Consider the following 19,191-nt stretch of genomic DNA (forward strand, 5'->3'; position numbering starts at 1 on the left):
GGGAATCCTGCTTCTTCTTCTTCTTTATATTTAGGATGGGTTGCGAAACAAACGCGCGCAAACCGCCCTAGAGGGCGCATCGTTTGTATTTGTGCAACAAACAAAAAGTGAGAAACAAATAAAACTCGAATGCTAATAATAATTTAAATTCAACAGCTCGGAGAATGGAGAATCTGTGTCTATGTGTGAGTGGTATGTGTATTAAAATGGTCTTAACAGGCTTTGTCATTTGAAGAAATTGAGGCACATCTATCTATCTATAGTTTCACACTTTAAATATGACACACAAGTAGAACATTCCAGTTATGTTCTATCTATCTATCTATCTATCTATCTATCTATCTATCTATCTATCTATCTATCTATCTATCTATTTTTTCTGTACAGACACCTATATATATATATATATATATATATATATATATATATATATATATATATATATATATATATACACTTATACTTTTTTTTCTCTGTATAGACCTTTCTAAATATTTCAGCAATGCATGGGGAAACATGCACATATACATAATAAATATTAATATACATATAAGTACTTCATATGTATATGGATATGCTTTTCATGTCTATGTGTAAGACTATCTGGATGTAAGAATTTACGTACAGTTCACTTGGAATGTATGTTTCACATTTAGGTTTGTTTCATAAATGTGCAAACAAAAAGAAAAACAATTCATATGAAATAACAAGGCAGAGATTGAAATATTCAAATATGAATTCAGTGGTATTTAGTAAAGAGTCCTAAAGGTCAGATTGGACTTTCTAAAAGACAAGCAAGGGGAGACATTCCAGCTAATCAGATATCATCAGTTCCACAGGAATATTGTCAGTGGCCAGATGTCATGTGGAACTTCAGCAATCCGGTACACTAATATTGCTGTTATAAATCTCTAGGGACAATATCTCTGTGGAAAAGCCTATAGTTTTGTATTTGCCCCCATTTTCCATAGGACCCCTTCAAAATGTTAGCTAGGTGTCACACAATTCAAAATAAACGTGACCATGCATTGGAGGTTCAGACACAACAATCTGTATAAAACACGAGCATTTGTAAGGGGTCTAGAGCAGGAAGGTTCAAGAAGCTTCATTGAACAATCTCTTACCATAGAAACAGTCTATAAATGTTTGTAACCTTTACAATTTTATGATACATATTATACTCATTTATTGATATATGTTGATTCTTTTTGGGAGTAGCCTGCGCTATCAATTATGCATTCAAATAACCTTTTAAACGCGTGTTTCTGTAATATAAACGTTTATTTTAATCAGAAACCCATCAACTTATTGATTTTAACTATAAAAAAAACCTATGTGTTGTTAAACTTCGTGTAAACTATAAACGGTCCAACCGACTATTTTTATATATTTTCTTTATATATATTATATTTATATATATTTTTTCTCCGGCAATTTGGGTTCGCTGTGATTTGCCACGTCGGAAGGGTGGTGCGCATGAGTGAAACGTAGCCTATTTAACCGAGAAACACACAAAAAGTGGAAATTGTATCAGTTGGCAGGCTTTATCAAGCGACATTTCAGTGAAGACCGTCAGCATAACTGAGTTATTTTGTGCCGTTTGTCTAATTACGTAAATTTAGTGCATGGAGAAACGGAGGCGCGCGACGTTAGACCACTGCGCTGTCCAAAAAAAAAGCATGGACATAAAAGACAATAAATTATGCCAGATTAAAAATGTAAGAATGTAATTAGCATACTTGGGTTAGTCTATGTTTTTGCGACTAAAAATACTAGATGAATAGCCTATGTGCTTATAAAATATAATAAACTTTACGTCTGTTAGGCATCTCTATAGGACTATAAATGAACCTGTAATTAAACCTCATTTAAACTCTTACTTAGTGGAAGAGTCAACTCTGAAATCACATCATCATCATGTCTTACCAGTGGCTGGGTTCAGCCTACAGTAGACGTTTCGTCTGCTGAATTAGGAAACAGTGCATTTATCAACCGTGCTGGTTCAGACTTCATTTGGGCTATCGTTGCTTCTCCGTGGTTTAGAGCTTCAAGCTGCTCACAGCGATGGGACGGCCCTTCTTTGCATACCATGACACGAGTCCGCCAGCGGACACGACACGCTCCGTGATACGTTGAATCTCTGCCCGTATCCAAAGACTATTCTAGTTTTAACAAAGCCTGTAACATTGCAGTATTTGCGAGAAATCGGTAACGACATGCCTACGAGAAACAGGAATAAGAATACTAACTCAAACGACAAAAACCTTGCAAACCACCAAGATGACGTGGCAAAGAAGAGCCCGAAAATCAGTAAGGCGGACTGCACACCAGTTTCGAGTTCTAGGTCCGGATCAGGGAAGTTTAGTAAGTTTCTAACCGCATTGTGTTATTTCGGTTTAATCGCTGGAGTGGGTTTCGCATCTTTTTATCTCCAGCAAGTACTATCAGAGGTCGACCAAATCAGGTTACGAAATGAAGAATCGATACAGAAGAACGCCGAAGTGGTCCAGAAAGTAGAACGTGCTCTTCAACAGGTAGGATACCCCTTTTTATTCGAGACCATTAACTGGTCGGAATACTTAAATAACGTTTATTTGGGCTATGAAAGTATGAACATTAATCAGAGGAACCTGACAACGAGAAAACATCACTCTTCCCTTTGGCCCCTGATATGTTGGCAGCAAAGAACATTTTATTCAAAATTTTGTTCAGGCCTAGATATATTGTTAAGAAATAAACCACACATTTCTTTTTATAACTCAGTTAAAAGCAACCTACGTAAACAAATTAACCATGCTGAAATTATCATATGGCTATGGTCATTCCCTGACCAATTTATTCTGGTCCATGGAAATGTCTCAGACCAGTTTACACTGGATTAGAGATTTGAACCTCCACCCATTGACACTGCTGTTCAGTAGCACCTCAATAATACATAATATGTCACTACCACATGTAACCATTTGTCAACAGGGTTACCAAACATATAAACAAGAAATTCATTAGTATATCTTAGAAAAGAAAACTGTTCAACAAACTTTTGATCAAACAACTTTTCTGTCTTTGTTTTGTGTATGCTTGTTTCAGTTGGCTCTACAGTGTGGGCAGGTATACATGCAGTGGTGCTGTCTGTTATTTCAGTGATGTGTAGAATATGAAGCCTGTTTAATGGCCTCCTCCTTGTCCAGGTGAATGCTATGAGCTCTTCCGTGGAGAGACTGGAAGCTGCAGTGGGCCGTGCCCAGGCTGACCTGGAAGATACCAACCGGGCTTTGCGGAAGGGGGAGGTGGAGACACGTCGTGTCGAAGAAGTGCTCCAGAAACTCCAAAATGAAATCCTTCGTGACCTCTCAGAGGGAATCCGTGAAGTGAAGGAAGCGCGGGAGCACGATTTCTCCTCGCTGGAGCGAACACTGGAGGAACGCCTGGCCGAGCTGAGCCGCTCGATAAGTGACAGCGTGGCAGAGTTTGCTGAGGCGCAGGGTGAAGCACAGGCCCAGCTCAGTGAGCTCAGAGCCAAGATGGAGGAGCACAGCGAACCTGGTCTCCTTAAGCACGAACTCCTGTCAATTACCACAGCGATGGCTGACCTCCACACTGCCAATGAGGTGGCAGAGGGCAACATGGGTGTGCTCAGGGAGCAGATCGTGTCAGTGGGCATGGAGCTGCAGACCAGGAACAAGGAGGTGGCATCGTTGTCTGAAGAGATTGAGGCAGTGAGGTCTCTGGTTCAGAGCACTGCTGGACAGTTGAGACAGGAGGTGTCTGCAGCCAAGTTCAGCATGCAGGACATGTCCGACCGGGTCCAGAGCCTTCAGGATGGGCAGCACCAGGCCAGCGAGAGCTTCCAGAGCTTCCAGATGGAGCTGAGAGGAGAGCTGGCCAAGGTCGAGAAGAGAGGAGACGATCTGGAGGTCAGGCTGAAGGCTGTAGAGGACAACACGAGAGACCAGGTGTCCTCTGCCGCAGAGCAGGCAAGCAGACTTGAGGCCCTACTCTACAAATATGACTCTCACGAGAGCGTTCTTGCTGCCCAGGGTCAGGCAGCTGAGAAGGTGAAACAGGTGCTGAAGGAAGAGCTGGAGGGTCTGAGGAGTAGCATGGGGGAGCTCCAGGCTCACGTTGCCACTCTGGAGGACACTAACAGCAGGCTGGAAGCAACCGAGCACAGGCTGGCTGCTCTGGAAGATGAAAAGCCAGTGTTGCAAGCAGAGGAGCATGAAAGCCATACGCAGGAGGAATTTGAGTACATTGCAGAGAATGAGAATGCTGTTGAGAGTGAGGACACGGTACATAAAGAGGAGCCAGAGGAAGAGACCACAGCAGAGGAGGAAGTTGAGGATGAGGCAGTAACAGAGGAGGTAGTTGAGGAAGAGGAGGGGCAGTGAATAAAGGGTTGTGTATTGTCATCTTGTAGGGGAATAAGGTAAGCTGTTGTTAAAAGCAGAGTCAAGTGGACTGATTTTGTGAATTTGAGAAATACACTGCTTGCACTGTAGTTTTTTTCACCTGTTTTTGTTAATACACATCCTACAAACCCAACCCATGTTTTGAATGTGTCATGATTGCTGTTTTTTCCAATAAAATATTTAAAACATTACAAAATTGTGATTGTCTTATGCAACCAAAACCTTTATTTATACATATAACTACTAATACAGTGTTAAGACAAACAGAATAAAACTTTTGTATTCATATTTTCAATTCTTCAAATGATGACACCATATAAAATAACTATCCTGGCAGAGTAGGAATTATTGCCCAAAAATCAAATTGAGCACATCATTTTTGCAGTTCTGATAAAATTTTAAAGTACCAGTTTAACCAACCATTGGTGAACAGCTTTCAAAATGTCACAGAAAAATGTGTGACATTTCAAAGTCTTTAAAAGTAAGGATAGACAGCTAGGCAGTTAAGTTGCCTCTCATTTGAAGACAACTATATATGATTGGCTACTGAGGGCCAATACATCGCATAGCTCCAAACCATTTTCTTCTGTAAGAGAGAACATACTATACAGCTAAGAGCAAATGGAAGTCATGATTTGGAACAAGGGAAACCACATAAGATATTTGACCTGATGGAGGAAAGCCTTGTAGCTATGTTCACATCCATATACCCTCATGTCTGATTACAATAATTTAAACATGTTTCTATTACATAATTAACTGTGGGATATACTTAAGCAAATAATGTAGCATTTTCATCTCTGCTAAACCTTTATAAGAGGTAATTATTTCAAAAATATTTTTTTATTCCCAAAGTTCTTCTTCAGCATCTTAAATATAAATTAAAAAAACATTTAAATTATGCAATAAAAAAAATCTTGCTCTAATCTGTCTGAGTGAAGGTTTTGGTGGGTTAATTTTGGAGTAGCATATCACTAAAGGTTGGTTTCATCATCAGCTCCTCCTCAGCTTGTTGCCCGCAGTGCCATAACGTTGGCTAAACTCGCCTTCATCTGTGCGATGTCTTCCTCCCTTTTCATGACATCCTCTGCTAGCTGGCCGATCCTCAGGGTCAGGTCTGTCAGCTGTGGTTCCAGCATGGCAATGTCTTGTTTGAGGGTGAACACTTTGGGTCTGAGGTCACTCGCGAACATCACCGTCCTTACCAGCTTGGCTCGCCCACTCTCCAGAGCCAGGATGTGGTCAAAGAGCTTCTTGTCGGCGGCAACAAGCTCTGGCACACGCCTCCGCAGCTGCTCCAGGCTCTGGGCGTTCTTCTCCGTGGAGCTCTTCAGGCCTGAGACGCGGTCGATGCTGGAGGCCAGCAGTTCACCCACACGCTTCACCATGAGCCTCTCGGCCTGAGCCAACTTCTCCTCCAGTGTGCCCACCTGGGCGAGGAGGCTGCCCACCTCGCCCTCCAGCCCTGCCATGCGTCTCACATCCGTCCGAACTGAGGCCACCTTTGCTACCATGTCGCTGGAAATGGCAGTGGTGCGAGTCTCAATGTGCTCCACGGCATGTGTCAGGCTCGCCAGGTTCTCCTGCTGCTGCAGCCATCGCTCGGTGACGCCAGATGCCCACTCCCTCAGCCGGGCCACCTCCTGCTCCAGGCTGCTCAAGCGGGACAGGGACACGTGTTCTTCCTGGTTCGACAGCACCACCTGGGCATACTCACACTACAGCCAGGGAGGAGACACGTGAGCAGAGTGAGCGACCATTTCACTTAGTAAGCTTTGTCAATTCCAGCAGCCATTTGGATATTCATCTCTCACATGAATGCATGTTTTAAGAGTCAAAACTGATTTCAAATCAGACGGTCACATACATTTGGTTTGTCCCATTCCAACACTACAGGGTTAACTCGTGAAAGTTTTCTTTAATATGGTGTGTTAGCATACTGATCATTTCAACTAAGACCCTACTAGCAAGCCCTTTTTATTGTTTTCCGCAAACCTCATCAAACGTCTGCCAACATCTTCTCTTTCCATCATGGTGACTGGTATAGACATGCTGCCATGAATGGTTGAATCCACACATCAATAGCTATCAATGCAGCACGATTCACTGAAAATGTCCAGAATATTATGGCACTCTTATGGAACAGTGATACTAGGGCAGGGAAAATACATAAAAGGCCACAGACTGAGGAAAACTGCATTAAAAACTAATATATGGTATTATACAAGTTTGATGTAGTAATTATAACTATGGCTTTCAAACACTTTAGCCATTTAAGTTACAAGAACACTGGATTGTGTATTTTTTAAAGCTTTTTCAACTTTTCTGAACAAAAGCACCAGCAGGCAGAATGAAAATGAAGACCTACTGAAGTTTCCTTTACGCAAGATGACGGTTTGAACAAAAATTCCACACACAACTTACACATATACAAATCATATAACACTGTAGCTCATTGTCTAAAGACATCTTGTCTCCTGCCTCACAAGGTTTGCTTGGCTACATCACCTGTACCTGATTAATAATAGCCTATACGCCTGGGAGTATATTGGAAATACTGAATACTGGACTGTGACCGACAGGATAATACATTTCCATCCTTCTTTATGCTCTAGTTTGAACATTACTGATCTTACAATGTTTTAATGCTGCATTATTTTAGAAAACAAAAGCCTGGCATCCATTTTAGAGCATACAAAGCCCTCTAAACAATCTGGGATGTTTCTCAATGATTTTGATCTTTGACCCATTATGAGAACTTCAAAAATATACTCCAGAGGCCAACCCCAAATAGTATTGTAAAAAGAGGGAAAAGCATACTGGTGTATACAGCATAACCCTAATGTAGCACATATTTATTTTTTGCATATATGAGAATACAAATGAAATTAGTTGTGTACCCAAAATTAAATATTAAAAACCATGTTCAATGTTATAGCCTTTATACCTAATGACTGATATGACAGTGCACTCCTTTGCTACATTCATAATAGACGGCATATCAGTGAAGTTCTGCAGTGTTATATGAATATGAAATCTTGTTACTCTAGTGAGACTGCAGCTGTGTGCTCTTTACCAAGGCTATGATGTAAAGCTGTACAATATGGACAAAAATATCACATGATTATACTGCTACACACTGCATTTGCAGTAGGTCTTGCAGTATAATTAAAGCACGGTGGTGAATCCTTGCTGACATGTTTAAAAGCTGGTTTGCATTATTTTTTTCCCCCATTTGTTTACACTCATCTGGCATGTCTAGAATTGACCGAAATGAGCAATGTTCAAAAAAAAAAATCAAAAAAAAATCTGTGAATTGTTAGAGGCGCATTTATATAAATGACAGCCTTTGTCGACATCAGGATTGCCAGTAATGATTAGCAAACAAAGTGTACAGCTCTACCACGAGTTGATGGAGACGACAACATTGGAGCGCCCTTGAAATAAATTAGGAATGAGTGCACTGGTTAGGGGCTCAGTGCAGGTCAGCAGTTAGTGAAAAAGTACTTTGTGTGATGGAGACCATTACTTAGAAAGGTTAAATGTGTGCCCTTTGGTCCGGTGGCCAGAGCTCACATTTACCTCCTGCCTTCAGCCTTCGTTACAGTTTGAAATTCGAAGAAGCCAGTTCCCTGGTGTGGTGCCCTTACCCATGAAGACATTGTAATGAATTTGGGTTTCCAACATGAAAATGGCTGACACAAAACAAAACCCAAAGGTTCATACCTTTAGTGCAGTTAATCATCAGTGTTCATAAGTATATTAAATAAAATCAGAGGAATTCATGTATCATTTTGTCACAGAGTGCTCTTCAGCTTCTATGCTTTGACCATCACTATTATCTAGTGCAGACTCTGGAAAACCATTCTGTTCCACTACACCATCATATAATTGCCTAATATATTCAACTTCTAGATCTGCAATGTCATCCTTTTCAAAGTCCTTTCCTTCATCAAGTCTGGGCCCCTCTCTCACTGAGTGCAGACCCTGCTCTGTCTGCATGTGCCCAAGCTCTTCCACCGCTGCCACGATGGGTCTGAGCTTGCTGTTCGCCTTCATCACACTAGCCATATGCAACTCGCCGAGCCCCTGCCTGAGCTCCAGGATCTGGCCGAGTGCCTTCAGCATGCTGTCCTCTGTGCCCAGCACCTGCAGTGTGATCTCCTCCATCCTCTCCTGGACGGCACTCAGGTCGGCGCTCAGTCTCAGGATGGACTTCACCGCCTCCTCCACAGCAGGCAGATGGGCGGCGCATTCCTGGGCCCGCGGCACCGTCTCATCCAGTTTCTCCTCGAGTTCGGCGTCGTGCCGGGACAGCAGGGCAAACTGCTCGCGGAGCCTCACCACCTGGCCGGTGTTCCAGTCCAGCTGCTCCTGGACACGCCGGGTGTCGTCCTCCTCCGTGCGCTCCAGCACACGGGAATTCCTCCTGGTGCTGTCCTCCAGCTCCTCCAGACGCTCAGTGAGGGCACGCAGGTGGCCCTCCGCCTTGTTGATGCTCTCGGCCACGCGCCTATGGACTGAACGTGACTCGGACCTCAGTGCTGCAAGGCCATCAGACACGGAGGCCAGATTCCCTTGCCATGTCTCTGTCACATTCAGGAAGCGTTTGTTTGTGCTCTGGAGCCAGTGGGAAGAAATGTTCTGGTCCTCCTGTATCGCTGCGACATCATTGTTGAGGGATACAACGTCATGTTCCAGCCTCGTAAGCAGAGTGACGGAAGAGAGCGCTCCCTTCAGGTGGACTTCTGAGTCATCCAGCTGCACCCACAACAGAACACATGCTGTTGTCGTTGTGGTGCTGCTGCATCTGTCATATTCATTCACACTGATCTGCGCGTCCAAAACACATCTCAACCAAGCCTCAGTCTTTACAGTACTGTAAAATGACTACATATACTTGCATATTTTTGACATCATATAATTTTATTATTTAGCTTCAATTTGCTTCAAAAACCCAGGCTGAACATGCAGCAACTGAGTCAGACACTTCAGACCTGAACAAAGGTAGTCCAGTCTTTTTCTTGTATTAGCTCATTTCTGTCCAAGCCAGGTGGCCTACCTCCAGCTCTGAGGTAGTCACTTCTAGCCACATATTCTAACCCTGCTCTTGTATTCATAAGACTCTGAAAAAACCTGGATTAGATTAGGATTGGAAGTAAAATTAGGATTGGAAGCAAAATCTAAAGTATGCAGTCTGCAGTAGTTTATAGTGTCAGCAACATTTTTGTGTTGTGCAAAATTGAGAATACATTATGCATTAGAAATTTGCTTGTGAACTGCTCCATTGTTCTAGTGAATATGACCCACGTGTAAGCACATTATGGAAAACTGATACAAACCTTTTTGGAAACTTCACTTAACTTTTCTTCTAGTACCAGGAGATCAGATGACTTTTCGTATAAATATCTGTATTTTTCTTCAACCTCGATAAACCTTGCATTCTGTTGAACAACCACCCTGAAATACAGAAACTTAAGATCACGTAGGCTCCTCAGCTTGTTTTGCCATTAAAGCATATTGCTGGCGGGGAACTTACCATGCCAGCACGAAGCAGGTACTCAAAGACAAAAAACTCACTACCGTCTTGAGATCTAACGTTAGCGAACAACGGACGCAACTTCTTCCAACAACCGAATTATTTTGTACCGGCTGGCTTACTCCATCTTTCTTGGCTTCGTCTCTGCAACATTGCTTTGGCGCATCGGATGTTTCTCCGTTCGGTGCTACACCCGATTTTCCTTTTCTATGCTTTACTTCATTGCTCGGCATATTGGCAGCGGAATATGTCGTTTTGCACAAATCTCCACCGCGGTGATAATACTTTCAAGTTGATTTTTTTAACCTCCCTAAAACACTGCGGCTTGAGGCGCCAGGTTTTCTTAACGTGAAGAATTAAACGTGCAGTGTCATATCGTTATGATTACAGCACGTCCGCTTGATGTTCCGTGCTTCCCGTGACATTCCTCTAGGACAGGCGCGAGCCACGTAGCAACCTCTCACAGCTGCTCGGAGTCCGGGAGCCGTTTTATTTCGATCACTTAAAGCACAGGTCTCGTCTGCAAGTGGCAGTACTTCGCTTGCACTGTTATTTTTTTCTAGGAAAAAAAAAGAAAAGAAAAAAACCACACACAAACAACCCAAACGCTTTCCAGTACGTGAAGGTAAGGGGCAGGATAATTCTGCACTACCGTCCACGTGTCTTGTGGGGGTGACGCCCTCCTTCCCCTCCCCCGGCAAGGTCCACACAAAGAAGTTTTCACAGTTGGAGTCTTTATTTCATCTTTGCGTAGATATACCCTTTCCACCCCTAGTCCCTTCACTCTTTTCAACTCGAACGCTGTTTGTCTACGTTTGTGTGCATGGGACATAGAGAGATACTAAAAACATGAAGCATACGGCTTGAAAATATTCTTAAACTGAAATGTATAGAAATCAGTTATTCTTCTCAGAAGAAATTACTGGTTTGTTTTCTAAACACAAGTCTTCATTATATTTAAACTCGGTCAATATACTCAGCATAAAGTTTACACAGTGTGCAGCTGACTATGAAACACTTCTATTGGTAATTTGTAGTGCATACAATATAAATCAAGCAAAAGCTGCTCTTGCAAATGGCCAAACCTACAAGTATAAACAAAAAATGGCCCTGGGGGTGAAGAGCCACATTACAAAGTACATTTGACATGAATGTTACGGTATGTATGTCATTTCTGTGTGCTTATTCCATGTATAACTCTTCTACCCACAGCCCAACAACAGAACACATTAAAAGGTCACACCCATCCCATTAATGTTGATGAAATAAATTGCTCTCAACAGTAGCACCTATTTCCACCTAAATGTGCATACACCCATTTCTTTACCATAATCAGCCATACATTTCTTTGGTGGGTTCTCTTTCAACTTCATACACAGGGAAAAGAAATAAGACATTAGAAATAAGAAATAAAAAGAAAATCATCATATTAACCATTTAACATTTCTTATAGCTGTCAGTTAAATCACACAGAACTTTGCGGTATCACTTGAAATATCACCCACTGACAGAAAAAAAGAAATATTGATTAAAGATTGAAATCTATGCAGATTTCCACCCCAGAAATAAGGGCACTTAAGAGTCCATTCCATAAGACCCCTTCTGCTTTCAATTCAGTTGAAAATAAAGATGACATATAAAAAATTGCCAAAAAAAGAAAGTAAAAGAAAGATGCCCCATAGCTGAATAGCCCAAAGTGCCCTCAATAATAATATGATGTCAAATAATATAGCAAAGAGTGTCCTTCAGTTAGCTCCCCAGCAGAGCTGGTTGTTAAGAATTAAGGTAAAATGGCCATCTACATAACTAATCTATGAAGCTACATATATGCATCATATTTCATCGTAATGCTGTTGTGACCTACAGGTAGGCAAATATGGTATCTCTTCACCTTCATGTTGAGAGGCTGCTTTATGAAGCATCTCTGGTCCTTCTCTACACCCAAAACCCTCATGTGCTGTAGCGATCCTGCAAAAGCACACACAGACACGCATGAGTTTTTAATCAATGCTAAGATAAGCTAAATATAAAAAAAAAAAAAAAAAAAAAAAGAGTATGAATCTTCAAAAACTGTTAATGAATGAATCCATTTAACAAGCGCCACCAACAGGAACATGATGTGATCTGGTGCAAACAGACCTGGATAGATGACACCACACCGCTGGCCATGACTGAGAGCTTGCCAGCGACGGAGCGCACGCCCATCTTCAGCTGCGACATGTCTGGCGCACTGGGCAGCATGTTACTCAGGCCATAGGAACTGCCTGTGGGAAAGGAGGAAAAACAGCACTGAGGCCAAACGCTCCAGCCATCGAGCAAAGCACACAGCTGTGGCCTTCAGGACCACCCATAGCTTCTGACCTGACCCATCGCAGCACCGTTCTCTCTCACTGGAAAGCAGTCTTTAGAATAATGAAAGAATTCTTCCCTAGTGACTAATTCTTTGTATGTACTTTTCGGGGCTAATGCCTTGGTACCTTGCAAGCACAGAGACCACTCATTAAAAATCACCACAGTGTAGCCATAATGCATTTCTAAAATTAAGGAGAAAATCAAAATAGGCAATGTTTTTATTACAGGACCCCCCGCCGTACTTATTTGCAAGCTAAAGACTCTAAAAAAAGAGGGCTGCTTTAAAAAAAAAAAATCAACTCACTGGTCTTTTTCTTCTGTTCATCAAACAGATCCGCTGAGCTGATGGCTGAGCTGCCAGAGAAGCGCTCCAGGCGTGCCCTTGTTTCAAACTGCCCAGAACAGGACATCTCCAGCTCAGTCTGCATATGCTACCATATCAGCTTTCAAATGACTCACATTTCCCATGGCACAGATTTTAAGAAATGTAGTTTTAATATGGTAAAATATAGTAAACACACATACTAAAATATGGAATTTTTTGATAGCAAAAAAAAAAAAAGACAACACAGAAGAGACATGAGATAACTGAGGTCAGGGGTTTTATACTCTTCACCAAAAAATGTTAAGTGAAACAATGATTCACGATTTGAACAACATGTTTGCAGGTAAAAGAGTAATATAGCAAGTTACCTCAGAATTTTCCTGTTTACCAAAGAACATGTCGGAGGAGATGGCTTTGGCCTCTCCAAACTTTTTCTGGGCATCATCACACACATATACAGGACCTGGGTCCACTTTTCTTCTCGCAGTGCTCCTGTGATTGGGACAAAACAAAGGGTTGTTTCTGACTTTGAATTCAGTTTTGTTAGGTTCAAACTCTGCAGAGGTCAAACTGAGGAAAAAGCTAACCTCTCATCAAATGATGAGCTCTGGGAGATCATGTAAAAGTCAGGTTCTGCCTTCTTGCTTTCTTTCTTCTGGATGTCTGCCCACTGTGAGAAGAACTGGTCAGATGGCTGGGTAACATCATCGGCAAGCCTGGAGGAGGTTCTATGAGGCAGGGCACGTAAGGAATTTGAGCTTAGAACTCTAAAATGCAAATATCGAACGTGTCCACAGCCTGTATTGTAAAGTCAGGTCTGGGTTATTATCAGTTTCCCCCCCTTCGTTCAGTGATGCCATTTTATTTTGACACAATAATGTGTGTTTTTAGAAATTCAACGTATTTATGTTAATCACCTTTACTGTGTAGGTAGTGGAAAACGCAAGAGGCTCAGCTTTTATTTCAAAGTGGTATGCAACACATTTCATTTAAAAAAAACAAACAAAAAACAGTGTCATTCAAATTTCAGTGTGGACAAACACAAAGCTAAATAATCATGTCCATTTTGTTTTTAGTTGTGGCAAGATTCATTTTATAGAAAAACAATAACATTGGTAGTAGTGTATAATTCCTTAACCTCATGCAGCCAGATCCTCAAGGTTTTCAGAACTACAATCCCATACTTCATATAAAGCACCAAACCTGCAGACATTATTGCGCAGCTTCCATTCTCTCCAAAATCCCACCCCAGTTTGAAATCTGCCAAGTCAGTTTTGCTGCCCTCCTCTGCTCAGGTTTATCTACCTAACAATTCAGCACTACAATACCAATTAGTAAACAAGCTCTCACCTGAAGGAAAAACGTCCCTCTTCCCCTTCCTCGTCCTCGCTGTACTTCCTGGAGCGAGAGGAGGACTGGGCCAAAGTAGGTGCCTCCTGTTGAATAGTTTGCATGTCTGACAGGACAGAGTGGGACACTCCACTGCAGGAAGGGAAAAAGGACAGGCAGACAGATGGATGAAGACAGACAGAAGAAAAGGCATACAGTCAGACAGAAAGGCAGAAAGGAAGGAGATGAACTAAATACATTTTGGACTGTACTCTTCCTTGGCTATGGCTGAAAACCTGCTGCCCCAGAGTACTGCAACAGCTCTAAAACTATCATGCTTGGAATATTTTCCCCAAAATAACCACAATAGCACATTGATCTCGAAAACCATACTCGTTCAAGCACAAAATCAATATAAAATGTGTACAATGAGCAGTGTGCAAATTCAAACTGGCCCAGAAGTTGCACCCACGTCCTGTTGGGCAGGCCCATGCCCAGCCTCTCAGCCTGCTGCCTTTTCTGGCCACAAAGCCCACGCAGCCTCTCAGCATCCCTCTTCCTCTGCAGCTCCAGGTCCTGATAGGCCAGCCGCAGAGAGGCCGCACTGACGGGTTGCCCCAGACAGACACAAGAGGCGTCAGGGCCAGTGGAAATGGCAGCAGATCCACATGAGAAATGGGCTGAGAGGGCCATGGATACTCACGCTGGCTCCTCGGTCTCGGTGTCCTTCTCGGAGGCTGACTCCTGACGGAGCCTGTCCACGGCCTGGGCCCGCTTCTCCTGCACAGAGAAACTCTGGCTGCTCACCTTCTGAGCCCCCAGGCCTCCTTTTTTAGAGCCCAGCTATTCAGCAGGAAAACAAACTCGTGAAAACGCAAATAAAAACAGCACTCTCTCCCCCTTTTCCACATTTCCCTATTCCACACAATAATAAATGATCTCAACACTCACAGTTTTCTTGGCTGTTGCTGGCTTTTTTTTAAGTAGAGAAGGCTCTATAAAAGACATAAAACCATAAACATTCACCTTACATTTCATTTCTACAGTGTACTTCATTTACACAATGAACTTCACCTAAAGATGCCTTTGGAGAAACACTAAGGAGCTCGACAGAGGGGCCCTCTTCATTGTTATCTGCAGGTGACAATTATGACAATTATTAGACACATGCGTGCACACATACTGATGTACAAAACAGGTTGTTTTTTTACACTCAGTTTCATCGTACCATTGTTGTCGTCTTGCAGGATTGCTTGTGATGGAAGCATTTGCTGTACAGAGCTTCCTTCATTCTAGACAGGTACACATGGGAACATATGCACATCAAATAGACAGTATTAGCACAAAGACTACACACATGCACAATGAGCTTCCAAATATATAGTGTATTGCGCCTCCACTGGTATTCAGATTAGTATGAATTTGTTCAGGTGGGTATTCCACAGGATCCAGTAAAGAAACATTGTGCTGAAACAACTGTGTCGTGTAATTGCTTCATATCAGACAGCTGCACAGTCGTGCCCTTTTGACTTGTTGGGCTTGCAAGATTTCCACCATTCTCCTCTAATCTCTTTTATCCACAAGTCTTTTTTTTCATGCACTTGTTGCCCCCCCCACCATCATTCGTGGTGGACCCTTGAAAGGGTTGTGGGTGAAAAGCCCGGCCTGTAGGACACATCGGAACAGACATGCCTCGTGCCCACCATCATGCCGCATTTAAACTTGATCAATTGTTTTGCCCGTTTCAGTGCTCTAATGGAACACCAAAGGATGCTAAACGCTGCTCTCCCTGATTTATACCTCACTTAGCAGTCACATGATCTTGTTGGAATGTGCTATGGGGGTGGGGGAGTTTGTAGATTTAGATAAATACATGAGCAGAGAGACATTGTTAATGGGCAGTGCAGCACCATCCAAACAAAAGACATCACTAGTTGAAGTTGCATACACACCTGTGTATGTTGACTGAAAAAGTCTTCCATCTTGTCCCCAGGAGATGTAGGGGAGAGAGGAGCCTGGCTGTCCAGCCATAGCTAATGAAAAAGAAAGAGAGAGAGTGAGAGAGAGAAATGCTGATAGAATTCATAATCACAATAGGACAGCATACATAAAGACATAAGTACATAATATCCAATATGCAGTCATATGTCATGTCAAGTGCACATCTGAGTATGCATGAAAATGTTTCCTGCATTTGTGTGTGCAAAACCTATGTTCCATACTGCCTGGTGGCATGGGGTTGTGTGTGGAACCTTTGTGCCATGCTGCCTGGTGATGCATTTGTGTGTAAAACCTCTGTGCTGTGCTGCCTGGTGGTATGGGAGGGGGTGTGTGTGTGCATGTAACCTCTGTGCCGTGCTGCTTGGAGGCATGGGTGTGTGTGTGTGTGTGTGTAACCTCTGTGCCGCGATGCCTGGTGGCATGGGTGGCCAGACTCTTGATCTTCTCCCTGTAAAGCTGGGCTGCACGGCTGTTATATTTAACGTTGGCTGCACCATCAGTACCACCATGCTGACTAAAGAAAGCAGTCTGTGGGAAGAAGATGGTGAAAGCTCAACAGTGCCTTCATAATGCTCTCCAATTAGGAACCCACATGCCCCAGTAATTGGCAAGTGCATGCCTCAACAATTTGTGACACCAGGTTCTCCATGCCTATATGTTTTAACAGCTGAGACTGCAACAGGCATACATCAATAACAGGTATACAGAGATGGACAGCTCAGATCCAGGAAGTAAAAAATAATAATCTTCCCAGAATTTGCTAATTAGCTCAAACCACCAAGAAGAACTAGTCAGCAATTTTTTAAACTCAAAATTATATAACTTGAATTTGAAATTACAACACTTTTGTACAGTTAAGAAGCTAAAAGTCAGTCACATCTCTGCAGCTCACAGGGTGAGAAATAAAGCTTCTGAATGCATGAGAACAACACTCACCGCACTGGCATTGCCTCCGACTTGCATGCAACGCAGCTGATACCAGGACCAGTTGAAGTCCAGCTCAGTAGATCTGTTCAACAAGTAATTTATTAACTGCCATTGACAATTCTTGCTGACTTCTGTTAGAACTCCTTCACATGCACATCCTTCTTCAAACCCGCCTCCAAAGCCCCCCCTCTCCAAATACAGGTATTCTGAGAGCTTAGCTAAGGGTTCTATGTGCTTCGTGCAAACGCAAAAACAAAACACAAAAAAACAGGAAGTACATTTTTAGTTAATAACTTAAGATAATCAAACTGTCAGAGAGATTTTTCTTTCTCCCAGATCCATTCACGATGGCCATCGAGATGTAAAGACGCACTAACTTAAAAAATGCAATGTGGTGATGTAAAAAACAAAAACAAAAAACAAAAACACCTACTATAATTACGACCATTACAATGTGAAGACGTAGGAGAACTAAATGTAGTTTCTTTGACCTGATAAAGGACAGGTGCACTCCCAGAGATCGGTGCGTCCCTGAGCAGTCAATACACAGGAAGACTCCATATGTGATGCTGGCCCAGCTAGGGTTCTTCGCGGAGCAGTCGAAACACGCCTAAGAAGGTAAACAAGAACAAAATTAATAAATAAACCTCGCCCTCCTTCTTTGGTTCACAGAGCACTAGAACTTTTTTTGTATCAAATGATAACTTACGGTATACCAGAATTTTATCGCTGGCACGAACCATCAAAATCATTATTAGGTTAAGATAAAACCACAGCCAAAACCCGTAATGTTGATACTTGGGAGACCACACATGACGTAGAAAACATTAGAAAACAAGAAACGTGAACCTACAGATGGGTGATGGACTTTTACAAGCTGCCGTTTTTTGGACATAAAAGATGTAGAAAAAATACATCAGGATATTTAGTGTGCAAAGGATGAAAAGCGTTTGCCTATTCAATTTAGTCGGGTACAATGTGTTTACGAACGAAAGTAAAAAGACCACAAAAACATTAGTATAATCAAACAAATTCTTTAATATTGTCTTTCTGTCGAATTCCGAACTGCAATGAACCGCCCGGAGACAGAGCGGAGTGGTAAAGTCTTACCATATGTTCCTCCGATATAGCAAGAAAAAAGCAAAACAACGTGCGACGTGTCATTCTCTTCACTTCCTTATATTAATCAAATGCCATCGATAACCTTCGTCCTTCTTTACTACTTACCTTATTCGTAGAAATTGAACGTAAACGCTTGAAAATGGCAGATATATCTTGCTTGGTTGGTTCTGTCATTTTTACCTGTTGAAAGCGAATCTCCGAACAGGAGCGGAGGAAAGGCACTAAACAGTCAGTTAACCATAGACGAGTTTAACTTCCGTATTCAACAGCCCAGGTTTTGGGCGTCACCATTGAGGATTTTGGAATTATTCTCATTGGACGACAAGGCGAGTGGAGTGTGCCAGTGTTTACCGGGAATTGTATGCAAAACCTTAGTAAAATTGAGAAATCAACCACTATACAGTTATGTGTTCTCAATTAAAATTGTTTATTTGCTGGTGGCACAAGTAGAGAATTTTAACAAAGTGCACTATCTAAGCACAGCTGCTGATTTATGTAACAAAATCCAGAAGTTGAAAATAATATGCCACCTCATTCACAGCAAAACTTACAAGCAAGTTTGCTCTTCTCCCTCAGGGCATTAATATATCTTTACCAAGTAGCAATCTCATTCTGATTTGCCCACTGATCTTGTGAATAGGCGCTTTCATAAAGAGGGGAAAAAAGGTGCATCCTAATACATGCTGATATGTATGCCTATATAACTCAATATAACCATCTGCAAGAAATAAATTCATATATACAAATGTAACAAAACTATATACTCATGACATTCATACGTCATAAATGCTCAATTAATATATATTCTAATTCTGAATCACAGCATTTGTCCATGGGCAAAAACTGAAGCACTTACAGCATTTTATAAATTAACAGTCAATTTAAAAATATATCTGATTACCATCACCTAATTTAAACACTAAATTAAATGCTTTTTTTTTTTTTTTCATAAACTCATTGCCATGTACACGCCGGAAATACTATCAACTACATTTTCCTTTAATTTCATATTGGAGAGACATTATGTATGCGAGGACATCATTTGACTATGCCATCATTTAACAAAAGCAATTGAATTTTCTCCCATGTGGATGCTGCAAACTGTCTAGTGCAGGCTATAAAAAAAGCTGAGAGCTTCAAGTGACAACTTCTGTCCCCCAATAAAACAAACATTCAAAACGTTTGAA

The 19,191-nt window shown here is 42.0% G+C and overlaps 3 protein-coding genes across 5 annotated transcripts; 1 reads left to right on the forward strand and 2 right to left on the reverse strand.

The window, feature by feature from the left end:
* The first annotated feature begins 2,057 nt into the window (after nt 1-2,057).
* On the forward strand, nt 2,058-4,605 carry ckap4 (cytoskeleton associated protein 4). Its single transcript, XM_027003897.3, has 2 exons — nt 2,058-2,534; nt 3,189-4,605. Exons 1-2 carry the CDS (start codon nt 2,217-2,219, stop codon nt 4,386-4,388), a joined length of 1,518 nt encoding a protein of 505 aa, XP_026859698.2. The 5' UTR covers nt 2,058-2,216; the 3' UTR covers nt 4,389-4,605.
* A 6-nt stretch (nt 4,606-4,611) lies between these two features.
* Nucleotides 4,612-10,611, reverse strand: ikbip (IKBKB interacting protein). 2 transcript variants are annotated; one of them, XM_081722538.1, is made up of 3 exons: nt 9,949-10,605; nt 9,752-9,869; nt 4,612-6,127 (listed from the first exon to the last, which is right to left on the reverse strand). In XM_081722538.1, the coding sequence occupies exons 1-3, from the start codon at nt 10,179-10,181 to the stop codon at nt 5,414-5,416; spliced, it is 1,065 nt and encodes a 354-aa protein (XP_081578664.1). In that variant the 5' UTR covers nt 10,182-10,605; the 3' UTR covers nt 4,612-5,413. The 2 variants fall into 2 exon arrangements, with proteins under 2 accessions (XP_081578664.1, XP_026859699.3); XM_027003898.3 differs by lacking the exon at nt 4,612-6,127 and adding an exon at nt 7,248-9,170 and having other exon boundaries at nt 9,949-10,611.
* Nucleotides 10,612-10,665: 54 nt separating this feature from the next.
* Nucleotides 10,666-18,268, reverse strand: arfgap3 (ADP-ribosylation factor GTPase activating protein 3). 2 transcript variants are annotated; one of them, XM_027003916.3, is made up of 16 exons: nt 18,110-18,268; nt 17,374-17,492; nt 16,892-16,964; nt 16,352-16,483; nt 15,907-15,987; nt 15,183-15,246; nt 15,029-15,088; nt 14,906-14,949; nt 14,658-14,797; nt 14,427-14,558; nt 13,976-14,107; nt 13,213-13,353; nt 12,994-13,117; nt 12,605-12,692; nt 12,088-12,212; nt 10,666-11,916 (listed from the first exon to the last, which is right to left on the reverse strand). In XM_027003916.3, exons 1-16 carry the CDS (start codon nt 18,176-18,178, stop codon nt 11,899-11,901), a joined length of 1,542 nt encoding a protein of 513 aa, XP_026859717.2. In that variant the 5' UTR covers nt 18,179-18,268; the 3' UTR covers nt 10,666-11,898. The 2 variants fall into 2 exon arrangements, 1 of the variants encoding a protein (XP_026859717.2); XR_014125781.1 differs by lacking the exon at nt 10,666-11,916 and having other exon boundaries at nt 12,152-12,212; nt 12,605-12,824.
* Between the last annotated feature and the right edge of the window lie 923 nt (nt 18,269-19,191).

This window comes from Electrophorus electricus, chromosome 11, assembly GCF_041902795.1.
Source record: "Electrophorus electricus isolate QZ-2024a chromosome 11, ASM4190279v1, whole genome shotgun sequence".
NCBI classification, from domain to species: Eukaryota; Metazoa; Chordata; class Actinopteri; order Gymnotiformes; family Gymnotidae; genus Electrophorus; species Electrophorus electricus.